Here is a 20022-nt window from a genome sequence, read left to right as displayed (position 1 = left end):
CTTTAAAAGCATTTTATAAAATTCCTTATTTGAAGTTTATTAGTACACCCCCGTACGTCCATGTTGGAGCTCGTCTGCGACCCCGTAGGCGACAATTCGGCGGCCGATGTAAAAGCGAATTTAGTCCCTGGAGCATGCCGAGTTCCGTCGAGTGTAACAAAGTGTCTTAAATACCCCCACCCCCCCCCCCCCCCCCCCACCCCTAAAGTGTCCACCAATGTATGGAAATGGATTAAAGTATGGTTCGATAGAGACCAATGACCTTTCAGTACCTCCAATAGTGAAGCGTAAATACATGTACATAGAGGATACTTTGTCTCCGGCGACTTTATCCTGGGACACCGGCATACCATCGCATGCCGTCTTCAGTTCGAGATTATAGATTGAGCTGCTGCATGGCTAAACCAATGGTTAAATATTTTGCGCGTATTTCTCGGTCTTCCGCTCACTGTTTTCTCAACCGTTTCGACAGTTAGTTGATGTTTCGACAATGTTAGTCTCAAGAAGATTGTCGTCCATGGATGTTCTACCCTTACTGAAGAATTCTTGAAAATTACCCTGGATGGGCGTGGTCGAATTTCGGCTTGATTTCATGGAACGGTAAAGTAGTGAATATCTTTAGCATGATCAGTTTGTGACTATCCGCCGTATGATCACGTTGTGACTATCTGCAGTAAGATCAGGTTATGACTATCCGTAGTATGATCAGGTGGTAACTATCCGCAGTATGATCAGGTGGTAACTATCCGCAGTATGATCAAGTGGTGACTATCCGCAGTGTGATCAGGTGGTGACTATTCACAGTATGATCAGGTGGTAACTATCTGCAGTATGATCACGTGGTGACTATTTGCAGTATGATCAGGTTGTGACTATCCGCAGTATGATCAGGTTGTGACTATCCACAGTATGATCAGGTGGTGACTATTCGCAGTATGATCAGGTTGTGACTATCCGCAGTATGATCAGGTTGTGACTATCCGCCGTATGATCAGGTGGTGACTATTCACAGTATGATCAGGTTGTGACTATCTGCAGTATGATCAGGTGGTGACTATCCGCAGTATGATCAGGTTGTGACTATCTGCAGTATGATCAGGTTGTGACTATCCGCAGTATGATCAGGTTGTGACTATCCGCAGTATGATCAAGTGGTGACTATCCGCAGTATGATCAGGTTGTGACTATCTGCAGTATGATCAGGTGGTGACTATCCGCAGTATGATCAGGTTGTGACTATCTGCAGTATGATCAAGTGGTGACTATCCGCAGTATGATCAGGTTGTGACTATCTGCAGTATAATCAGGTGGTGACTATCTGCCGTATGATCAGGTGGTGACTATCTGCAGTATGATCAGGTGGTGACTATCTGCCGTATGATCAGGTGGTGACTATCCGCAGTATGATCACGTTGTGACTATCTGCAGTATGATCAGGTGGTGACTATCTGCAGTATGATCAGGTGGTGACTATCTGCAGTATGATCAGGTGGTGACTATCTGCAGTATGATCAGGTGGTGACTATCCGCAGTATGATCACGTTGTGACTATCTGCCGTATGGTCAGGTTGTGACTATCCGCCGTCGAAGTCGAAGTCTTTCCCTCAACAGGGAAGTTCTGATTATCTCCAGTGGGGCGAAATTGTGACTGTCCTCAGTAAAGGGTATTTTAAAGGTTGTGACTACCCACAGCCATCATGGCAAGATGGTGCATGATGACAGTGTCCTGGTTAGATTGTGGAGTTTCTATCTACAGTGGTAGGAAGCATCAGTCATCAACAACTAAAGAAGACAAAAATGTCAATCGAAGTGGTGTAGAGTTTGACAACCTGATCACCATTCTGTGGGCAGTCAAGGATATAAGAACAAAAAGATCTTTGTTTTTATGATCAACTAAATAATAATTCCCGGCATTTTTTATGTTGTATATTAGAACCTGAATAAACCTGACCTATTACTCCTGGCTATTCGATATGCGTTACACAAGCGATTTATACATTTTGGGATTATACAATGACGTCAGGATGTATGAAACAAGATTTCAAAGTTACTACATGAATATTTTCTGAATTCAAAGTACGTAATGAATCATCTAATCAGTAAGAGAAAACGAACCACCTGATCAGGATGTAAAATATAAAGACAATGCTAATTACAACATGTGAAATATGTCGTGCAGGAATGGAGCGTTCTCAGCGTATTGATTCAAAGACGTATGAACACCTCTGTTCAGTGTCTGCTTGATTTCATTTCAGTGAATCAGGACATGTTTGTCATTTCTGGGCAGGGTCGTTTCAATGGGATTAACTGAAAGAAACAACTGCGTTATGGATACTAAAACGTAATCATTTAGGACTAAGAGAATTTTGTGCTTTTGTACAACCCTGGCCAGGGTGATAGCAAGTATATCAGCTTAGCAGTTACCAATCCTATCACAATAATAAAGATGGCCCAAATCTAATCTGAAGTGAAACAAAACAGAGTTCTGCGATGTGTTTTCTGTCACATGAATCAACACACCTTGACTCTTCATTCACTTCTTTTGGTCATACTTTGTTCGACTCAATAATTATTTGCCAGCAATCTATAATAAGCAAGCATTCAAAGAACTGATATTAGATCAGAAGAATCAGACAGCACTAACACCATAGCAACACTTGGCTCGTTCATCACTCGATCATCATCTGTTATGTTTTTAAATATGGAATTTGGTCAAGGAAACAACCATAATCTAATCATTTCTAATCTAATCATCTCTAGTTTGAACATGGGTCCAATGACATGTTATTCAGGTTTATTACATTACATTTTCTGAAATAATATACAAGCTTGGTCATCAGTGCGTCTTTTTATGAACAACTGACATTTCTCGTGCTCTCGGAGACAGTGCCCATTGTCTTAACTCACAGTGCCGAGTGATGAGAATTTCCTTGAAGCATCAAACAAACCTGAAACTGATCATCCACTCATCATTTGGTCATATCATTCAAAATCAAAGCCCTTGCGAGTACGAGTAAGATCTTATAAAGACGTTGACACTGCCGCTCTGAAACAAGACATCTCTGTTATGAACGAACACACTCAGAGGTGCTCCATGTGTTGCCGAAATCTGAGTACACAATGACAGTTTTCATACAAACATCCTTGAGAAGCAAGGCCTGCAACGAAAGTGCACAACTACTGTCGGCCTGAGTCATTGGAACAACTCTGATCATTTCAGAGTCATAAAGCGCCATAAGTGGGAGGCAGAGTGAAAATTGCAGGACACAAAAATGACTCACTTATCACAAGAGAGACGGTTACAACATCATGCACATCAAAGGGCTTACTATCCAACTGGTCTCTAAACACAAATGTATGAGTTTGAATACCGAGTGTTGTTTGTTACTGCCATAAGGCCTTGTGTGTCGCCGACAGTGCAAAAATCATGAATGATCAGTCCCAACCCTGATTTGAAGTTTCTGTAGCAATATGTCAATGTTCACAAATATGCCCGCTCCATGCCAAAACTTCCCCTCCCCCACCAGAGTCCAATTTTAGTCTGACTTCTCACCTTCAGCTAATCTGGCATGGTTGGACCTGTCAAGAGTAAATGATCCAGCCAGCATTGCCATCAGGGTCATTGAAGTGCGCAAGCTGTTACACCACGTCAAGGTATCGAACACAACAGTAACAGTGGCAAACCCATACATTTGAGAGACCAGTAGGAAATTGGGCACATGTCTCCACTGAAAGTTAGGGTTGCTTCAGGTAGCTAGTGTCCACCACCACCTTCACAAATATGCAGTCATCTCTGAGATAAACATTACCACTCTCTACTACTTCGTGTGCAGCAAACTTCGGGCATCCAGATGCGATGTTCATATCCGTTGTCGGCCTCGAAAAACTGGTGCTATTGACATCTGGTCGAAATGTGTCAGAAAGATGAAACGCGTTTTCCTTCTGGTCCAAGAGCATCAAGGTCACCTTCTGTTTGAATGGCCATTCAAGAAGTGCATCAAACTCTCCGCGCATGATCACGAAGAACAAGGATAGATTGTTGTGCTTGCCAGCACCGTCACCATTGAGGTACGCCCTCGCCCTCATCTTGTATCCGTAGCGACTGGTATAGAAGGGCTGGCTGTACAAGGACAAGTTCCTTCCTTCCTTGGCTTCCTGTTTTCGGTTGTTGTAGTCATCGATCTTCCAGATTAACGTGCCGTCGTAACTGATGCTCTGGGATTGTTTCAACCTGTCATCAAGTTCATTAACGCGGAGTTCAAGAATCGCTGTACTTCGGCTGTCACTTTCTTCCCCTGAAAATATCAATTTGGACGTTGAGTTTGGGCACAAAAAGCTTCAAGTTACATTCAATCTTTCTTGACCTCACGATGAAGGAATCGATAAGAAACTTTTGTTTTTACGACAGATATCCTGACTGAGGATGTGTATGGTGCGTGTCAGGTCGATCGAGCCTGTCTTATGGATGGAGTGTCTGTACCAAGGAACTAATACTAGATTGAGGAGGATTTGGCAACAAACTTCACCATCTTGATACAGACATTTTTAAAGGATTTACCACCTAGGTTCTAAATCTTGCAAACTTTCTATATCCAGTCTGGTTTCACTTCAAGCAACAGACTTAATCAAAACTTAATGCTAATCCCACACCTCTGTTTCCACCAACTCGGCCAGATCCCTCCATCGTCTTCAATCTTTCCTCGTGGGCGTGCACTTGATCAACAAACCCACCCGTCAGCTTCTCCTCTAGTTTATTGACGCGTTCTCCATAACGCACTACCTGTTTCTATAAATGCAACAAATACAATGTTTATATATCACTTTCTAATGAAAAATAGAGCTGATCATGTCCAAACAAAGACTGCTCTCTCGACTCGAGTGTGTCTTCCCTCATTGATGGAAAACATTTTAAAACAGAAAACGGTGCTTGAAAACAATTGTACATGTACCTGTACTTCTCTCTAATTTGCAGCTTACTGGTGATGTTAGATAGTTGCAAAAGTTATTCCAGAAAGATGTAGCGACTGACCTGGGCATTCTTCACTTTCTGTGCCATACTTTCAGCTTCTAGACGCGCCCCAAGAAGATCACTGCGAAGTTGCTTCAAAAGTAAAACAGATATTTTCAACTTTGATCTAATATTATGAATACCTAACAGGAGAATGTATGCTGGGTCACCACTGGCTAGTTATTGAAACAAGCAACTTTTCTACTACAACATGAGGTACAGTTGGTTAGCTCAGTGTCAATCAAATGGAGAGGGTCTGGTAACTAATATCTTAATCCTAATATGTTAAAACAACTACGAGTCCCTGATATCATAAAAGTTTATCGTGAGTCCATCTTAAGATAAACCCTTTCTTTATATTCTAATCTGGGTTCAACATCAAAGCTTCTGCCCTTTTGTGCTGTTGGACACATCACACTCGGTTTTAGGACCAACTGACGCCATCCCAGACAAAACCATTCTGCATGACTCAAATTTGCCTTTTACCAATCCATCTGGCTTCAATGAATATCCTGAGGCAGCTGGTTGATCAAAACCAAAGTGCCAATGACCTGATGCTTTGTATTAAAATGATACTGGTTTATTCAACTCAATCTGGGGGTAGTTTTTATCTTAAACTCTTGGCTCACTTACATCCATTTTTTCCCTCAGTTGTCTGTTTTCGGCTTCCAAGCCACTTATTGTCCTTGGCACCATGCGAAGATGGTCCAGGACACCATCTTGCTCATGTTTAGTCATACTCTCATCCGGCACCTGTTTCATCAGAACAACTTGATTAGAAACTTTGAAATCGTTTTTTAATATTTACCAAAAATAGTCTGTACAGAATTGTTGTACAGTACAAAATTTCTGAGTCCATTCAACCTCGGTCCCATGAGTGGTCGTGTTACCGGGGTTCCACGGTATATATATTATTCTAGCAAGTTCTTCAGTTAATCATGCTTGAAATTAACAAATTATGTCAAAATCAACTTTATTTTCAGTGTACTCACAGTTGTAGCGCATCCTAAAGGCTCAAAAGGACAAGGCTTGGGTCGATTTGGGCATTCCTGCACAAAATGTCTTTGCATCTGCAATGGTTAAAGGTAACAGATCTCTGTTAGAACTAAAGTCGACTGAGTCGAGACACTTTATTTCGTTTCAGATTCCAGGTCATGAAAATAGGTCTCAAGAAATGTCTCCAACATCAACAGAAAAAAACTAAAGAATCACAGCTTCCATAGTCTTTACAATAGGCTTTAGCAGGATCTATTCCTTGAAATTTTATCATTTCACTAATCCACATGAAAATCTCATAAGATATAAAAAGTATCCTTTTTGACCAAATCCACAATCAGAACAATGCCATTGATAGTTCAACATCATTTCAACAATTGAAAATGTAACAAAATATGCATCTGAATCCACCCCTGGAAGTGAAACCATTCCTGTTACCGTAGAGCCCATGCCCTGATGATTCATACCAGAAAAGCACTACCATCATTAATACATTGTAAAATGGTCACGCACAGGTTGATTGCAAAACAAATTTTCAAAATGGGTATTCCCCCAATACAAAGACAGAAACCAGACCAACCAGATGTTTGCACACTCTAAAGGCTGTTCATGAAATCATCATTTAGTCTCCAGGGTGTGCAAACCATAGCTGTTTTACCTGAGCTTCAGGCCCCAGAGGTTCTACTTGAGCACAATTGATTAAAAGATTTCAAACTCTGGGAGGAGTCGGAGAACTGCCTCTACATAGAGGGCCAATGCCTACCTCATCTGCTGAGAATGGACCCTGACCACAAAAGCGACATGGGCGACTTCTGTTTGGACATTCTACATCAACATGATGCTGTAATGAAATAGAGAAGGACTCTCAACTTTTTAATGTACAAGAATCCAATATTTAAGTTCAGACCTCACCTCAAAGACAATGACCAATCATCAGCTTGAAATGAAACTGAAAGTACAATGTCTTCGGAAAAAAATAATCCATTTATTCAGAAAAAAGATAATATCAGAGGCTTATAAATCAGGAGTATTGTGATTACAGTAAGTTCTCCTGACTGAAAATTCTACCAACCTGCATTTTTTTCCTTGCAATGTCTGCATTACAATATTGGCATCGCTCCGGCCGGTATTCACACTGCTGGACATGCCTCTCCAAGTCTGCTTTTGGTAGGATCACCTGGCATCCAAGATGTCTATGACGACAGGGAACTTGCGTATACCTACAAGATTCCATGTGGGTCTGAAAAACATACACGGACATGGTGTTAGTAACAGCTGTTAGGAGTGACCATGATGCGTTCAAGTTGTTTTTAGTTTCGATTTACTCATGTGGCAAGAATGAACAAGAAATATCCAGAAACAACAAACAACCTATCTCGGGGACTCCCAAAATGACCTCTTGGCTTCTAAGCTGAATTTTTTTCAACAAAATTTCTGCACTGTAAATGCTAAACCCCAAAATTCCTGTTTGGTTCAATAAAAAGCAAACTTCAAAGAAATCTGACCAGTAGTTGGCCCTCCAGAGCCCCTAACAATGCGAACAATACATTCACGAATGGACTATAACCTAAAGGGTAAATTCAATGATAGATGACAGTATGAGATAGTATAATTACCGCTAAATCTTTATACTTCATCTGCTCCTTGCAGCCATTCTTCTGGTTAAGGCATTTCACCTCAAGGTTGGAAACATCTCGTCTCATGGAAAAGTCATCACTGAACTGAAATAAATATTCACCAATCCAAACTTTAAAGGAGCAATAACACATAAGCCAGGGATGGATCAATACCAGGCAGTAACTGATAGAACTGCAAGCAACTGTCATTGATGAATAGAAGATCTTCCTGTATTTTTGTTGATGCCTATTAAACTCAAGGGAATTGAAGGAAAGTGCCTATAGTGCCTTAGACCATGAAATACGCACATGTCTTCCACCGACATCTGAAGTCCTGATGGTCAGCACCTCACAGTCTTCCTCGCCAATCGGACATCTTAATTGATCCACTTCTTCCAACTTTGACACTAAGCAACTCTGACAAAATCGATGACCACAGAATGTCTGCACAGGACTCCTCAACACCTGCAATAACACGAAGGCGAAAACTCAGCAAGAGATGGATCAAGTTAGGGTTATCCATTCAAATTCTGAGTGACATTAAAGAGATCCAGTCATAGTCATCTTTGATACTCCTACCTCGTATACAAATATCGAGAAGCGGAGTACAATGGAAATCACTGGTTATGTCAGGGTGAGTCACGCTATGATATCTTTATTAGCTTATTCTTGTCTCGAGTCTAACCGGGTTGTTCATACTCACAGGCCAGCAAAAAAAGGGGCTTTGAAATCATGACCACACTTTTCGGACTTGTGGAACTACCAGGGTTTTTTTTCGTATTGTTATTTTAGAACTCGAAAATTTCTTTATTTGTAATTTTGCATGCAAACTTTTGGGTGGATCTCTCGAGTACTTTGGTACTTCTGTAACCAAGTGAAATATTCTTGATTCTGTAACCAATACTGAAAACCTACCCTTCTACATATTGTACAGTAGTACCGCGGGTCCGGTTTCGATGGGACAAATTCTGGATCAGGCGAATCATCTGGCAGCAGGCTTACTCCTGGGCTATGCATCGCTGAAGAAGAAAGAATCAAAATTTATTTAATGATCTAAGTCGCCTCGGCTCTCGTCGTTTAGTATCTGGCTTAGTAGAGCTGTATGTATTGCCACATCATTATGAAAAGATTGCGCATTACATCGTTATCTTTAAATGGGATTAATGTTGTGACAAAGGCTAATATCTAAATGGCGTGATAACTGATATAAGGCAGAAGTGGTAATACCATACCCCCTAGCCTATAGCGAAACGTTACTGTCCATAGCCTACAATGTTCCCAATTTAGGGGATATCAATATCATGATGATGATAAAGATGAGAGCATGGCCTGATTGGCCATGGCTATGGCTAGGCTGACTGGCTGTATAGTGTCAGTCACTAACTGCTGTGTTTTACGGTCATCCTAAAGACTAGAGTGCCCACCAGGTTTTAAAGTCAGGTTGGCCTATTAGGTCCAAGTCATCAAAATAAAATGTAGAAGCCATAAACGAAATAAACACACCATAAAACACATTTCCTGAAAATTTCATGACATTTGGGTGTAACATAAGGGAGAGGACTTTAAATATACTTTTAACCTGGTGGACGCTGTTTACAGTTTAGGCTGTTTAGACAGTAGTAATAGTATGACCCGTGTACGTGTTTTAGGCTTGGTTTTTTGGGGGGGAATTCCCCGGGATTTTCCAACCTAGATTTTATAGTTGGAGCTTATAGTTTGTTATATTGAACAAATTTCATATAAAATACGAAATCAGCACCAATGGAAACTCATCAGATCCATGAAAGTAGGAGACTTTACACCACCGATAGCCGATCAAACTTTCGCCGGGAAATTCTGTTGGGAATCCCCTTTTTGCGAGATTTCGCGGGAGTCGGTCCTATAGGCGAGATTTCGCGAGATGCTCAAAGTTTTGGAAGATTCATCTATTTTGACCCATCTGAAGTCATATGTGGCAAATTCATTGGATTAATCGATTTAGTACTGGGCAGAATTAAAATCTGTAGATTTAGGAGAAACGAGTAGTAAAGAAAGGTACCTGTTTACGACTCTATTTCATTGTTATTTTCCATTATTCCCACTACCCGGTGGGAATTAATCTTGCGCCTATAATAAATAGGCCCACATGCATGCATTGCATGAGTGCCATGCTCGTGACGCGCTTTGTAGTGTGTACTGTACTGTAGGCCTATCGTGTACTAGGCCCTTTAGTGTGTTGTTTAGTGTGTTGTTTAGTGTGAACACAGGCAGGCCTCTGCACAGGCTTCACTGGTTGTTTGTGTTGTGGTACCAGTGTTTTCCGGGTATTTGGTCATCTTCATGTTCTAAGTTCTTTAAAAGTACAGACATCTCATTCCATGGTTGACATTGATTTTCATCCACGCCAAATAGGCTGGTCACTCTGTACGCCATGTTGAAATCTTGGCATGCCTGGGTAACTTTGAGCACAATACATTATTGGCATGTATTCTTCTTACAGATGCCTTGCTGGTATTACGAGAAACGAGACCTACGATATACGCCGTCATATAAAGATGGAATCGACCCAGAAACTGAGGCCAGATACAGGAGAGAAGGGGCTCGCTTCATCATTGACACAGGAACCAAGATGGGACTGTATCCTTGATGAGTTGTGAAATATCAGGGACTCTCAATTATTTGAATGAGCCTAGCAATCCTAACTTAAAAGCAATGTTATTTCTATGGGGGAGACATTGTTCAGACTAAAAACATTGAATATTTTAGCTATCCAGTTCATCGTCACCCTCATAAAATAAATGCCCAAGTAATTATTTTGCCAAAATTGATATTTTCGCCTAAGTCAGCTCAACTCAAACTGTCATCTGTGGGAAAAGTGCTTAAATTTGAATGTCTCATCTCCTGGTGTAGGAAGGTCAATGGATTGGAATAACTGCCTAAGTCAAGCTTGGGATGTAGGCAGATTTACCTTATGCTTAAATCAAACAAATGTGACTTAGGCAGTTTTACATTGTATTAGAAGAGGGGGAAGCGGGTCAAAATTACATGTTTCACTTCCAATGAGATGAATTTCCTTGATGTGTCACCTCAGGAGATATGATACTTGTGCCACAGGAGTCGTGTACTTCCATCGATTTTATATGTTTCACTCCTTTAGAGAATTTCATCGTTATGTGAGTATGAAACCGAGGTCATTGCTGCTGATCAGATGGATTCTTAGCAAGAGCTGCATCCTCTATCGAGCTGCTTCAAAGGCAATTCCTGTCAAGTTCAAGCTGCCGAATCTGCAGCCGGTCATCTCGCAGTTTATCTGCACCAATGAGTACTGGTCCATTGAAAAATAGATGCATGGTCAAATGTGGGAAACGTTGCTGCGCTATCAACTGGTCCTCGTCTATAGTTGAATTCTAACATATACTGATAGATTGCGGCTCTCATGTCTCAATAAAAACATCTCAGTTTTCGCAGGGTCTGGTTTTCTCCAACGGATATTACAGGAACATCCACTATAAACGAAAGTGAGTTTCAAACACCTTCTAGTGGCCGTTTAGTTCTTGTTTTGAAACAAGGCACATGTACCAATTGTTTGGTTCCAGGTGACTGGTGCTTGTTGTCTGTTCTTGGCTGGGAAGGTTGAAGAGACACCAAAGAAATGTAAAGATATTATCAAAAATACCAAAAGTATGTTGACGGAGGCGCAATTTGCTGTTTTCGGAGAGGACTCCAAGGGAAATGGTGGAGGCAATGAAACTAAAGCTATGGTAAGTTGGTGCCTCGGACTTGGCATGTGGAAAGAGAATTCATTAAGACTCTGTCAGAACCTTTTTTATACTTTGCCTCCGAAATGTCGTCTCGAATGACAGTTTTTTTGGATTTGGCCCATGGACTATATCAGATTCTCCATATCGGTAACTGCGGCTGCCCAGAAAGTGAACCTAGCACCAACCCTGGCAGGTGTAGAACTTGCTACATGTAAGTTTAATAAAGCGCCAGGAAAACGTCCACGTGTATGAATGACACGCCATTTGACTTGACAGTCACTGAGCTGTTTATTTTTGAAAAATTTTCATTTCAGGAAGAAGTGATGACTTTAGAGAGGATTCTTCTCCAGACAATAAAATTTGACCTACAAGTGGCACATCCATATGCTTATCTACTTCGGTATGCTAAAGTCATCAAAGGTAAAAAGAAGATTTTGAAAGATATGCATGAACTATATGTACAGTGACCTGAATTTCAGACCCAAACCTGAGGCTCCAGCCACTTTAAGGTCTATCCCAGGCCAGGGGTCTAGACAAAAAAGGACAACCTCTATTAAGGACACTAGTTTTGGTCCCAAATTGGTTGTTTCCATACAGTTAGACCTCTCTAATCAGGACACCCCTCTATTAAGGACAGCACTTGTCAGTCCAACTGTCATGACTGTACTTGCGGTTACAGGAAAATTTGTCCCTGGAAAATTCGTCCCCGAGGATAATTCGTCCCCAGAAAATTTTACATAGTTGAAAGTTTCTGACTTTACTTTCTAAGACTCTTAAAGTCTTGTTGAATGGACTGTAGTAATAACCACTACTTTCGATTTTTCTCATTCATTTTACTTTCATTTTTCATTTCCTAATAGGTAGAGGTAGGCAGGCGAAATAGTTAATTTTTTTCAAATAAGTATTTTTACTGGTCAGAATGAAAGAAAAGCTCTAAATTCTTCAAAAAATATTTCGCCTGTCTACCTCTACCTACTATGAAAATAGTGGGGTAGGTAACTAGCTAGTAGGGTAGTAAAGAGAGATGTTACACTGAATGAGAAAAGTCGAAAGTAGTAAGTACAGTAGTTATTACTAGAAACTTTTGTTAAATTATCCTCAGGGACGAATTTTCCGGGGATGAATTTTCCTCAGGGACGAATTTTCCACGGTCGAATTATCCTCGGGGATGAGTTTTCCGGGGACGAATTTTCCTAGAGCCCTGTACTTACATTCTGTCATTGATCCAACCTGATCCAATCCGCGCGGCTGGGGCGGACGTGTAATAGAATACGACATTTCTGATTCGCCATCATTCATATCTAAAAAACAGCTCAAGAGATAGGTGGCAGGAAAACACCCCTAATTCTTCAGTCCTTCAGGATTTCAGAGGAGCAGCTTGTTCGTAATTTTGACTTGCATTACATTGGTATGTTGCAACTTAACCTGGGGAAAATACTTTGGTTTTCCCCTTGGAAATCCCCTAGTTATCATTATATAGATGTATGTCATGAAGTCAGCATGTAGCAAACCCAAACTTAGTGGGTGGGTGCATAGGGATTAGTACCAGGAAGGATTGAAATTGAAAATTAGGTCAGTGCGTCAAAATCCAAAATGGCCGCCGCTTAATGTCGATTATTTAGCTTTAGTAGATCATGGATTACAGACATTTTGACGGATATGGTCTTGGATATCAATTAAAAGGGAGTAATCATATACCTGTAAATTGTTTGTCTCATGTGGCAGGGCTACGCTCCTGTTATTATGAGACTCTATTCTATTGTAGTTTTGATAACGAAAAATTCTCTCTAGAAACTGAAGGGCCCCGAAAGTAACTTCTTGATCATATGAAGTCATCTTCTTGATGTTGAAACTGATTTTAAATCACTTTTTAAAACTGAATTTAGAAAAGCTTCATCATTTGTGTCTTTTCAGGAGATAAAGCGAAGATTCAGAAGTTAATACAGATGGCTTGGACGTTTATAAATGATAGGTAAGTAGAACTTTACCTTATGCTGCCAACTGGGTGTGGATCTTTGAAAAGTTGTTTTGCTTGCTTACCCCTCAATTGTACAGAGTTACCTTCTTGCTTGGCACAATGATAGTGATAAGTGTGATGTGCCTATTTTATACAGAAAATGCCTTTTGGTCTTGATATTGTTCCAAATCTGATCAGTTGTCACCTACTTGAATGAGGGGAAGTCCATCCAAAACTCCACTGGTCTACATAACTTACACGCATCGTGATTTATTCATAGGCCAGCCGACACGTGTTTACTTTTAGTCATATGACAGCGGGTGATGAATTTGCTGGGTTTTTGGCTTATTTCGAAAGTAACACCGTAAGTGGTCCCTCTCAGAAATTAGAAATTGCTCAGGGCAGGACAATATCTTCACAGACACTCCTCCTTTCCCTTTCAGTATGTGCACCACCTTATGTCTCCAGTGGGAGCCAGACATCATCTCGGTCGCACTAATGTACCTGGCTAGTCGATTATCAAAGTTTGATATTACTGACTATCATGGCAAGACACCAGGTTCGAAGATCAAATGGTGGGAGTTCCTTGTGGATGATGCGACGATGGACCTCTTGGAAGGTATTTAAATAGTTGAGCTGTGGGATCTTTGAAGACGACTTTGAACCAGGAATACACTTAGCTGGTCATCACCAACCCCTTCGTCTTCAACAACTGTCTTGATCTGTGAAGAAATTATCCTGTTCATCAACAGATGATTTGCCATCTGATGGGTTTTTGTGAAACTAATCTTTATAAAGGGATGACGTTGTTGATTGTTGCATCGCCGTTGTGACCAAGTGGGTGCAAGTTTCCTCTGTTTTTACTCCCCTGTCTTGTAAATGTAACCACACAATAAATCACCAATCTATGCCTCAAAAACTGTGAAGGCATGGTAAAGGAGAAGTTGGCATGCCTTGGTGCTCAATGACATCAATGATCTATTCGTGTTGTGATTTGAATATTAGAGTTGAAAACTAAAACAGGTGACTTGTCGTGCAAAAATGTGGACACTCTTTGTTCTTTCAGATATCTGCCATCAGGTTTTAGATCTGTACTCGGCTCCCCAGGCAAAGCGTGAGGACTCTCCACCCATGTCGTCACGTCCACGGGTCCCACTGCCAGCTATGCCTCCTGCTCCACAACCCATGCCCGCTGCCGCACCTGCCATGCCACCGGCACAGCACAAACGATCAAGATCTGTGAGTGAACACTTCCAGTATTCGTACCAGCTTATGTCCTAATGAAAACTTTGGTAGCAAAGTGAACTTTATATCACCGAGTATTTTACTGTTTCGTATCCCTTGTCTGCCTAAGTTCACTAACGGTTTAGGGCTGACCACCCTGTAGTAATCATAAGTGTGTGTTTTCCTTGACGCCTGGTGGCATTATCGTATTCCTACACCAAGGCTGGTTCTCGAACAAGCATGATTTCGTCTCTTCATCTGAGGGATACGTGTTCATCTTTCATTTCAGGTAACACCGCAAGAATCTGGTAAGCTTGGATTAACTTGTTTTTGAATTGTTTAGTTTTCAACTTCGTTTGAACCTTTTTACAATTTTCAATTCTGTTTTCTCTCCATGCAAGTAATGACAATAAACAACTGCACCAGGAATTCATTGGGGATGGTATTGATTGACACCTACTGTTCACACCTTGCTATTTCATTTGAAGCCCTACAACAGTGCCGCACAATGCCATGAAATCATGTTTTCGGGATCATTTAACGACCTGCACAATCGTTACCTTGATAATGGTCTGTCTGATGTGACCTGTGATGTCCTGTGCCAGAGGTTTATTCGTCCTGAAAGCAGGATTTTTCAGCACTGTGTAGTGCTGTTGTTTTGGCTCGATACCTTGTGTTATGATTTGGCTGAAACCTTGTGAATTTGCACATTAATAACATTGATAGGAAGACATCCAAAATACTCATCATTATCATAACTTGAATAGCAACTATTATGATTTCTTCCTGGAAACTTGCCCTGCCTGGCTATGGCATGTGTGCCTTGCTACTTCCTCGACACCTTTTTCATGCCTGAATTCTATGTTTGCTTCAAATTGTTGATTGTGGTGATGGTAACTGTAGCACTTGTTGTCACTGCTGAACGTTCTTCCCACAGTTTGAAATCACTTACTCACATATCGCTGCCCTCTCGTCTCATTCATAGTCTAACCTCTTCTTGTGTTGTCTTGCTCGCCAAGCCACCTATTGGTGTACTAGGTAGAATATGTTGGTGGAATAGTACATGTAGATTACCCTAGAGATGGCCTAATATTCTGCCAAATGTATGGAAAGACGGATGAGTAACCAAGTTCGTGGCCACCGACAACCCCCTTATAGTATGTGACTGATATCTCTCTCTGGTCTACTGTATCGTATATGTAGCCTTTTGTCTCTGCTTCCTAATCCTATACCAAATAGTTAGATAATGCACCCAAACCTTTCCTTGGAATCGACCTTTTTGCAAACAGAAAACTTACCATTACACCATCGATAAGGTGTTAATTCCCTCCATCGTGGTGTAAAATATTTGAAAAATTTCATTTCATTGCAGTGTCTCAATGAAATTAATCATAAACGTCATATGAGTGTCAGTCACTTATTGAATAATTCGATATATTTGTCTGAGGACAGGCACTAGAGATGATAGAGTGTCCAAAGAATGCAGATGGATACGGTCAATTGGCAGTCATTTCCAATCACATGTTGAATGCCTTCCTATTCACAAAGAGGGCATATTACTCATTCATTGAGGACTGTTGCTCATTTTTCTCAGACCATGCGACGAGTACTGTGATCAGTATTGCACGTCGTAGCAACAAAAATTCCTGATTAGTGAGGCACTTAAGGGGGTATCCATTGACTTCAAAGTAAAAAAATATCCAAGGAAATGCTAAACTTGGCTTAGCACTGCTATGCTGCTCCAAATAACACTTGCGCTGCATCTAATCAATGTGCCAATAACACTTATGCCATGTTGTGCATGACCTTTTTTTTTTATTGCAAATACTAGACATTTGCTACACTTTTTACAGCACCGAAAGCTAATAACCTAAACGACCCCCATAAAGACAGTTTGCCTAACACAAGTAAGTAGATATTGATAGTACTTAAATACTAACATCAGATTGTCCAAAGATATGAGTTGTGCCAAAGATTTATGAAACAGAAGAACAACATATGGAAGTAAGAAGCCAGCCCATTGCTTTAAGTTTGGTGTCTCATCATATTGGATCATTTGGAGCTTTTAAACATTTGGGCTGAAAACAATTCCGAAGTATAAAAGTTATGTCATCAATGGACTTACCGTTGAATAGCGTCCAAGAAAAGAACTTCAGTTGTAGGTTATCCGAGAAAGAGTTTGTTCTGAGCCACTTCAGTTGCAGTAAGTATGTGAGTTACATGTAGCCTAAATCTAAAGGAACGTAAGTCAATCTCATGAGTGAAACTAAAAGTAGCTACCATTTCTGACTGAAACTGAGTATTACTCAATATCAATACTCTGGTATGATAACTTCCTATAAGTTGAATGGATTCAGTGAACCTCTGTTGTAACTTCCACTTTCACAATGTTCATTCATTATGTTCAGTTTGTGATGGTCTGGGCATGATGTCATTGCTGTTTACCTTCTCATTGCTATACTTTCATTTGGTTGCTTTTCCCTGGGAAGGTAAACAGTGGATGAATTTTGGAATGTCACTTATGAATGATTTAATGGGAAAGCACATTTCTGAAACTTGCTCTGTGGTACAATTTTCATAGGTCATACCCAACCCTTTTCTTTAGGGGGCGTTTGAAAGGTAGCAGCAGCCAGTCGGCACACCTTTAGTCCAAAACTTTGACAATGAATTCCCAAGTTTATACCCTCTATGAATGCTTTCATGTTCGCTAGGTACATTACAAACCCTCAATTGGAGATTCCTTTCAGCAGATTATGCTCAACTTCATCCTACCAAAAAAACATTGCTGCAATGCAAGTGGCTATAAACAATTAAACCAATAATAGCGTCTCTTCTTTGATGTTACAGGTGCTGAGAAAGGAGACCGTAAGAAATCTGGCAAAAGATCTTCGAGTGCCAAAACGACCAACATCCCTGTCCCTCCTCCTGTCGGTGTGGCAGCCGTCGATGTCCCTCCACCAGCATCCCTTCTTGCTGGTTCCATGCCGCAGACTGGTATGAGTTACAGCAGTACATTCCAACAGTACCAATCAGCAACCAGTAACGAGTCATACTCTTCAAATCCGTTCATGCCTTCTAACATGACAGCCAGCTCCTTCCTTTCCACGGAGGGGGCACAGTCTATACAGACCTTGATAGGTGGAGGCACCACTGCACAACAACAACAACAACAACAACAACAGCAACAGGCAAAGCAACAACAGGCAGCGAAACAGCAAGTGCCGTACAGTAGTGCTGCCTATCAGCCGCCACCTCCCTCGGACTCGTATTCCCAGGCACAGTACAACCAGCAGGTTTATCAGCAGCAGCCAGCATATCAGCAAGGTTATGGGCAACAGCAGTCGTCTCAGCAGGGTCAGGCTCAGCAGCCTGTAGCCCCAGCACAACAAGGGCAGATGCAGACACAACAGGCAAATTACAACTATCAGCAGACAGCATACCCCCAACAACAACAACAACAACAGCAACAACAGTATGGTGTGGCAAATCAGCAACAGTTCCCAGTTGGAACCCAACAGTACCCAGTTGCTAGTACCCAACAACAGTTCCAGGCTGCCGGTCAACAACAGTTCCCAGCTTCTGCTGCACAGACGACAAATCCACAGCAGTTTCCAGTCACAGGGCAGCCAGGATTCCCTCCGACAAGCCAATCACAGTTCAGTTATCAGAATCAGACCTATCCTGCCCAGAATGTTCAGAATCAGTACATAGCCCCGACCAATGCTGCTTATCCAGCGCAGCCAGCTAGTCAACAGCCATACACAGGTCAGACCCAATCATTCCCACAGATGCCTCAGGCACCACCTCCACAATTTCCCCCACAGCCTCCTCCACAACCAAACAGTGCACCGCCACAGCAGCAATTTGGCCAACAGCCGTTTCAACAGCCGCCTCCGAATTTTCCACCGATGCCTTTCCCTGCGAGTACGCCGAGTACCCAACCACAACCACCTCCGGTTCAGCCTCTCATGAGTGCTAATGTCCGGCCGAGTGGCAACTCCTCGGGCATAGCCACGAGAATCACTGGCGCTCGGAGGAGCAGCAGGAGGTAACAAAATGTTCACTTTTACCCTAATGGTTTCTCATTCGAAAGTCTTATCTTCTATCAGTATTGGATAGAAATGGTGTCAACATTTCAAAAGCATAATTTTCACTAAAATTTAGGACCCTAGAAAAAAAACGGTTTGCAGTATTTGATAGGCTTGTTTAAGCTGAACGTTATTGTGACTTGATTGGTTAAACTTGATGAATTGTTGTCATTATCTAGACTTAGTAAGATAATCTGCAAAACCATTGTTTACCAATGTGTCCGAGGTGCGGAGGGTCCTGATTTTAACCACACCACAAGGGCACTCGACCCTGCCATGCCAATCCAACGCTGTTGTGCGTATAGACTTTCGTGCGGTAGACTTTTACAGGCATTTACTGCCCGGATTTTATTTAAATGTTTTCCCTGTCGGGGACTGGTTGCCGAACAGGGCCAAGTAGGCCACCCCTGCACTGGTATGAATTGTGACATACTTGATGTAATACATGTACCATGTAATACCTGACCCATGCAACAGGTGGATTTCATATGTGTATCTTATACCCTCCTCTCAAGGGCAGTGAGAGTGAGACTTGGTTCATTTGAAGGATAAAATTCCTGATTTGTAAAATGTAAAAAACCATAGTATGTAGTTTTAGAAAAAGCTGTAAAAAACATACCCTGTGAGAAAAAAATAATAAAGCTTGTTTGCATTTATAAATACTAGTGTGTCTTCATGCCCTTGGTTTAAGTTTAGTAAACGTGTCATTGAAAAAAGACACAACCTTCATGTGACACTGTCAGCTCTCCAGTTTTGGAAGTGGATCTGATCAGTTGCAGCAGTCTCACCTTGGTGTGACTCTGAGATGTCTCCACTGTGAGGGGTTGGCTGTGAATCAGATCAATCGCAGCATTTCCCCCCCCCCCTTGGATGTGACTCTGAGATGTCTCCACTGTGATGGGTTGGCTGTGAATCAGATCAATTGCAGCAGTCCCCCTGGATGTGACTCTAAGATGTCTCCACTGTGAGGGGTTGGCTGTGAATCAGATCAATCACAGCATTCCCCCCTTGGTTGTGATTCTGAGATGTCTCCACTGTGAGGGGTTGGCTGTGAATCAGATCAATCGCAGCAGTCCCCCCCCTGGATGTGACTCTGAGATGTCTCCACTGTGAGGGTTTGGCTGTGGATCTGATCAATCGCAGCAGTCCCCCCCTGGATGTGACTCTGAGATGTCTCCACTGTGATGGGTTGGCTGTGAATCAGATCAATCGCAGCAGTCCCCCCCTGGATGTGACTCTAAGATGTCTCCACTGTGAGGGGTTGGCTGTGAATCAGATCAATCACAGCATTCCCCCCTTGGTTGTGATTCTGAGATGTCTCCACTGTGAGGGGTTGGCTGTGAATCAGATCAATCGCAGCAGTCCCCCCCCTGGATGTGACTCTGAGATGTCT

At 41.7% G+C, this 20022-nt stretch overlaps 2 protein-coding genes across 7 annotated transcripts; one reads left to right on the top strand and one right to left on the bottom strand.

Annotated features, from left to right (window-relative positions):
- Positions 1–1881: 1881 nt before the first annotated feature.
- Positions 1882–13432, bottom strand: LOC135485236 (TNF receptor-associated factor 3-like). 5 transcript variants are annotated; one of them, XM_064767076.1, is made up of 11 exons: positions 13349–13432; positions 8536–8639; positions 7930–8085; positions 7621–7725; positions 7077–7244; positions 6768–6845; positions 6001–6078; positions 5642–5761; positions 5030–5101; positions 4651–4786; positions 1882–4295 (listed from the first exon to the last, which is right to left on the bottom strand). In XM_064767076.1, exons 2-11 carry the CDS (start codon positions 8635–8637, stop codon positions 3736–3738), a joined length of 1575 nt encoding a protein of 524 aa, XP_064623146.1. In that variant the 5' UTR covers positions 8638–8639; positions 13349–13432; the 3' UTR covers positions 1882–3735. The 5 variants fall into 5 exon arrangements, with proteins under 5 accessions (XP_064623146.1, XP_064623144.1, XP_064623148.1 ...); XM_064767074.1 differs by lacking the exon at positions 13349–13432 and adding an exon at positions 12572–12757; XM_064767078.1 differs by lacking the exon at positions 13349–13432 and adding an exon at positions 11133–11205.
- LOC135485235 (cyclin-K-like) lies at positions 9503–19269 on the top strand. Of its 2 annotated transcripts, XM_064767072.1 has the most exons (11): positions 9503–9654; positions 10100–10236; positions 10691–10772; positions 11196–11360; positions 11675–11780; positions 13275–13332; positions 13761–13936; positions 14384–14556; positions 14831–14849; positions 16395–16448; positions 17389–19269. In XM_064767072.1, exons 2-11 carry the CDS (start codon positions 10100–10102, stop codon positions 18591–18593), a joined length of 2175 nt encoding a protein of 724 aa, XP_064623142.1. In that variant the 5' UTR covers positions 9503–9654; the 3' UTR covers positions 18594–19269. The 2 variants fall into 2 exon arrangements, with proteins under 2 accessions (XP_064623142.1, XP_064623143.1); XM_064767073.1 differs by lacking the exon at positions 16395–16448.
- The last annotated feature ends 753 nt before the right edge of the window (positions 19270–20022 follow it).

This window comes from Lineus longissimus, chromosome 3, assembly GCF_910592395.1.
Source record: "Lineus longissimus chromosome 3, tnLinLong1.2, whole genome shotgun sequence".
NCBI classification, from domain to species: Eukaryota; Metazoa; Nemertea; class Pilidiophora; order Heteronemertea; family Lineidae; genus Lineus; species Lineus longissimus.
The sequence above is the reverse complement of the archived record's forward strand: the minus strand, read 5'-3'. Positions and strand labels throughout refer to the sequence as shown.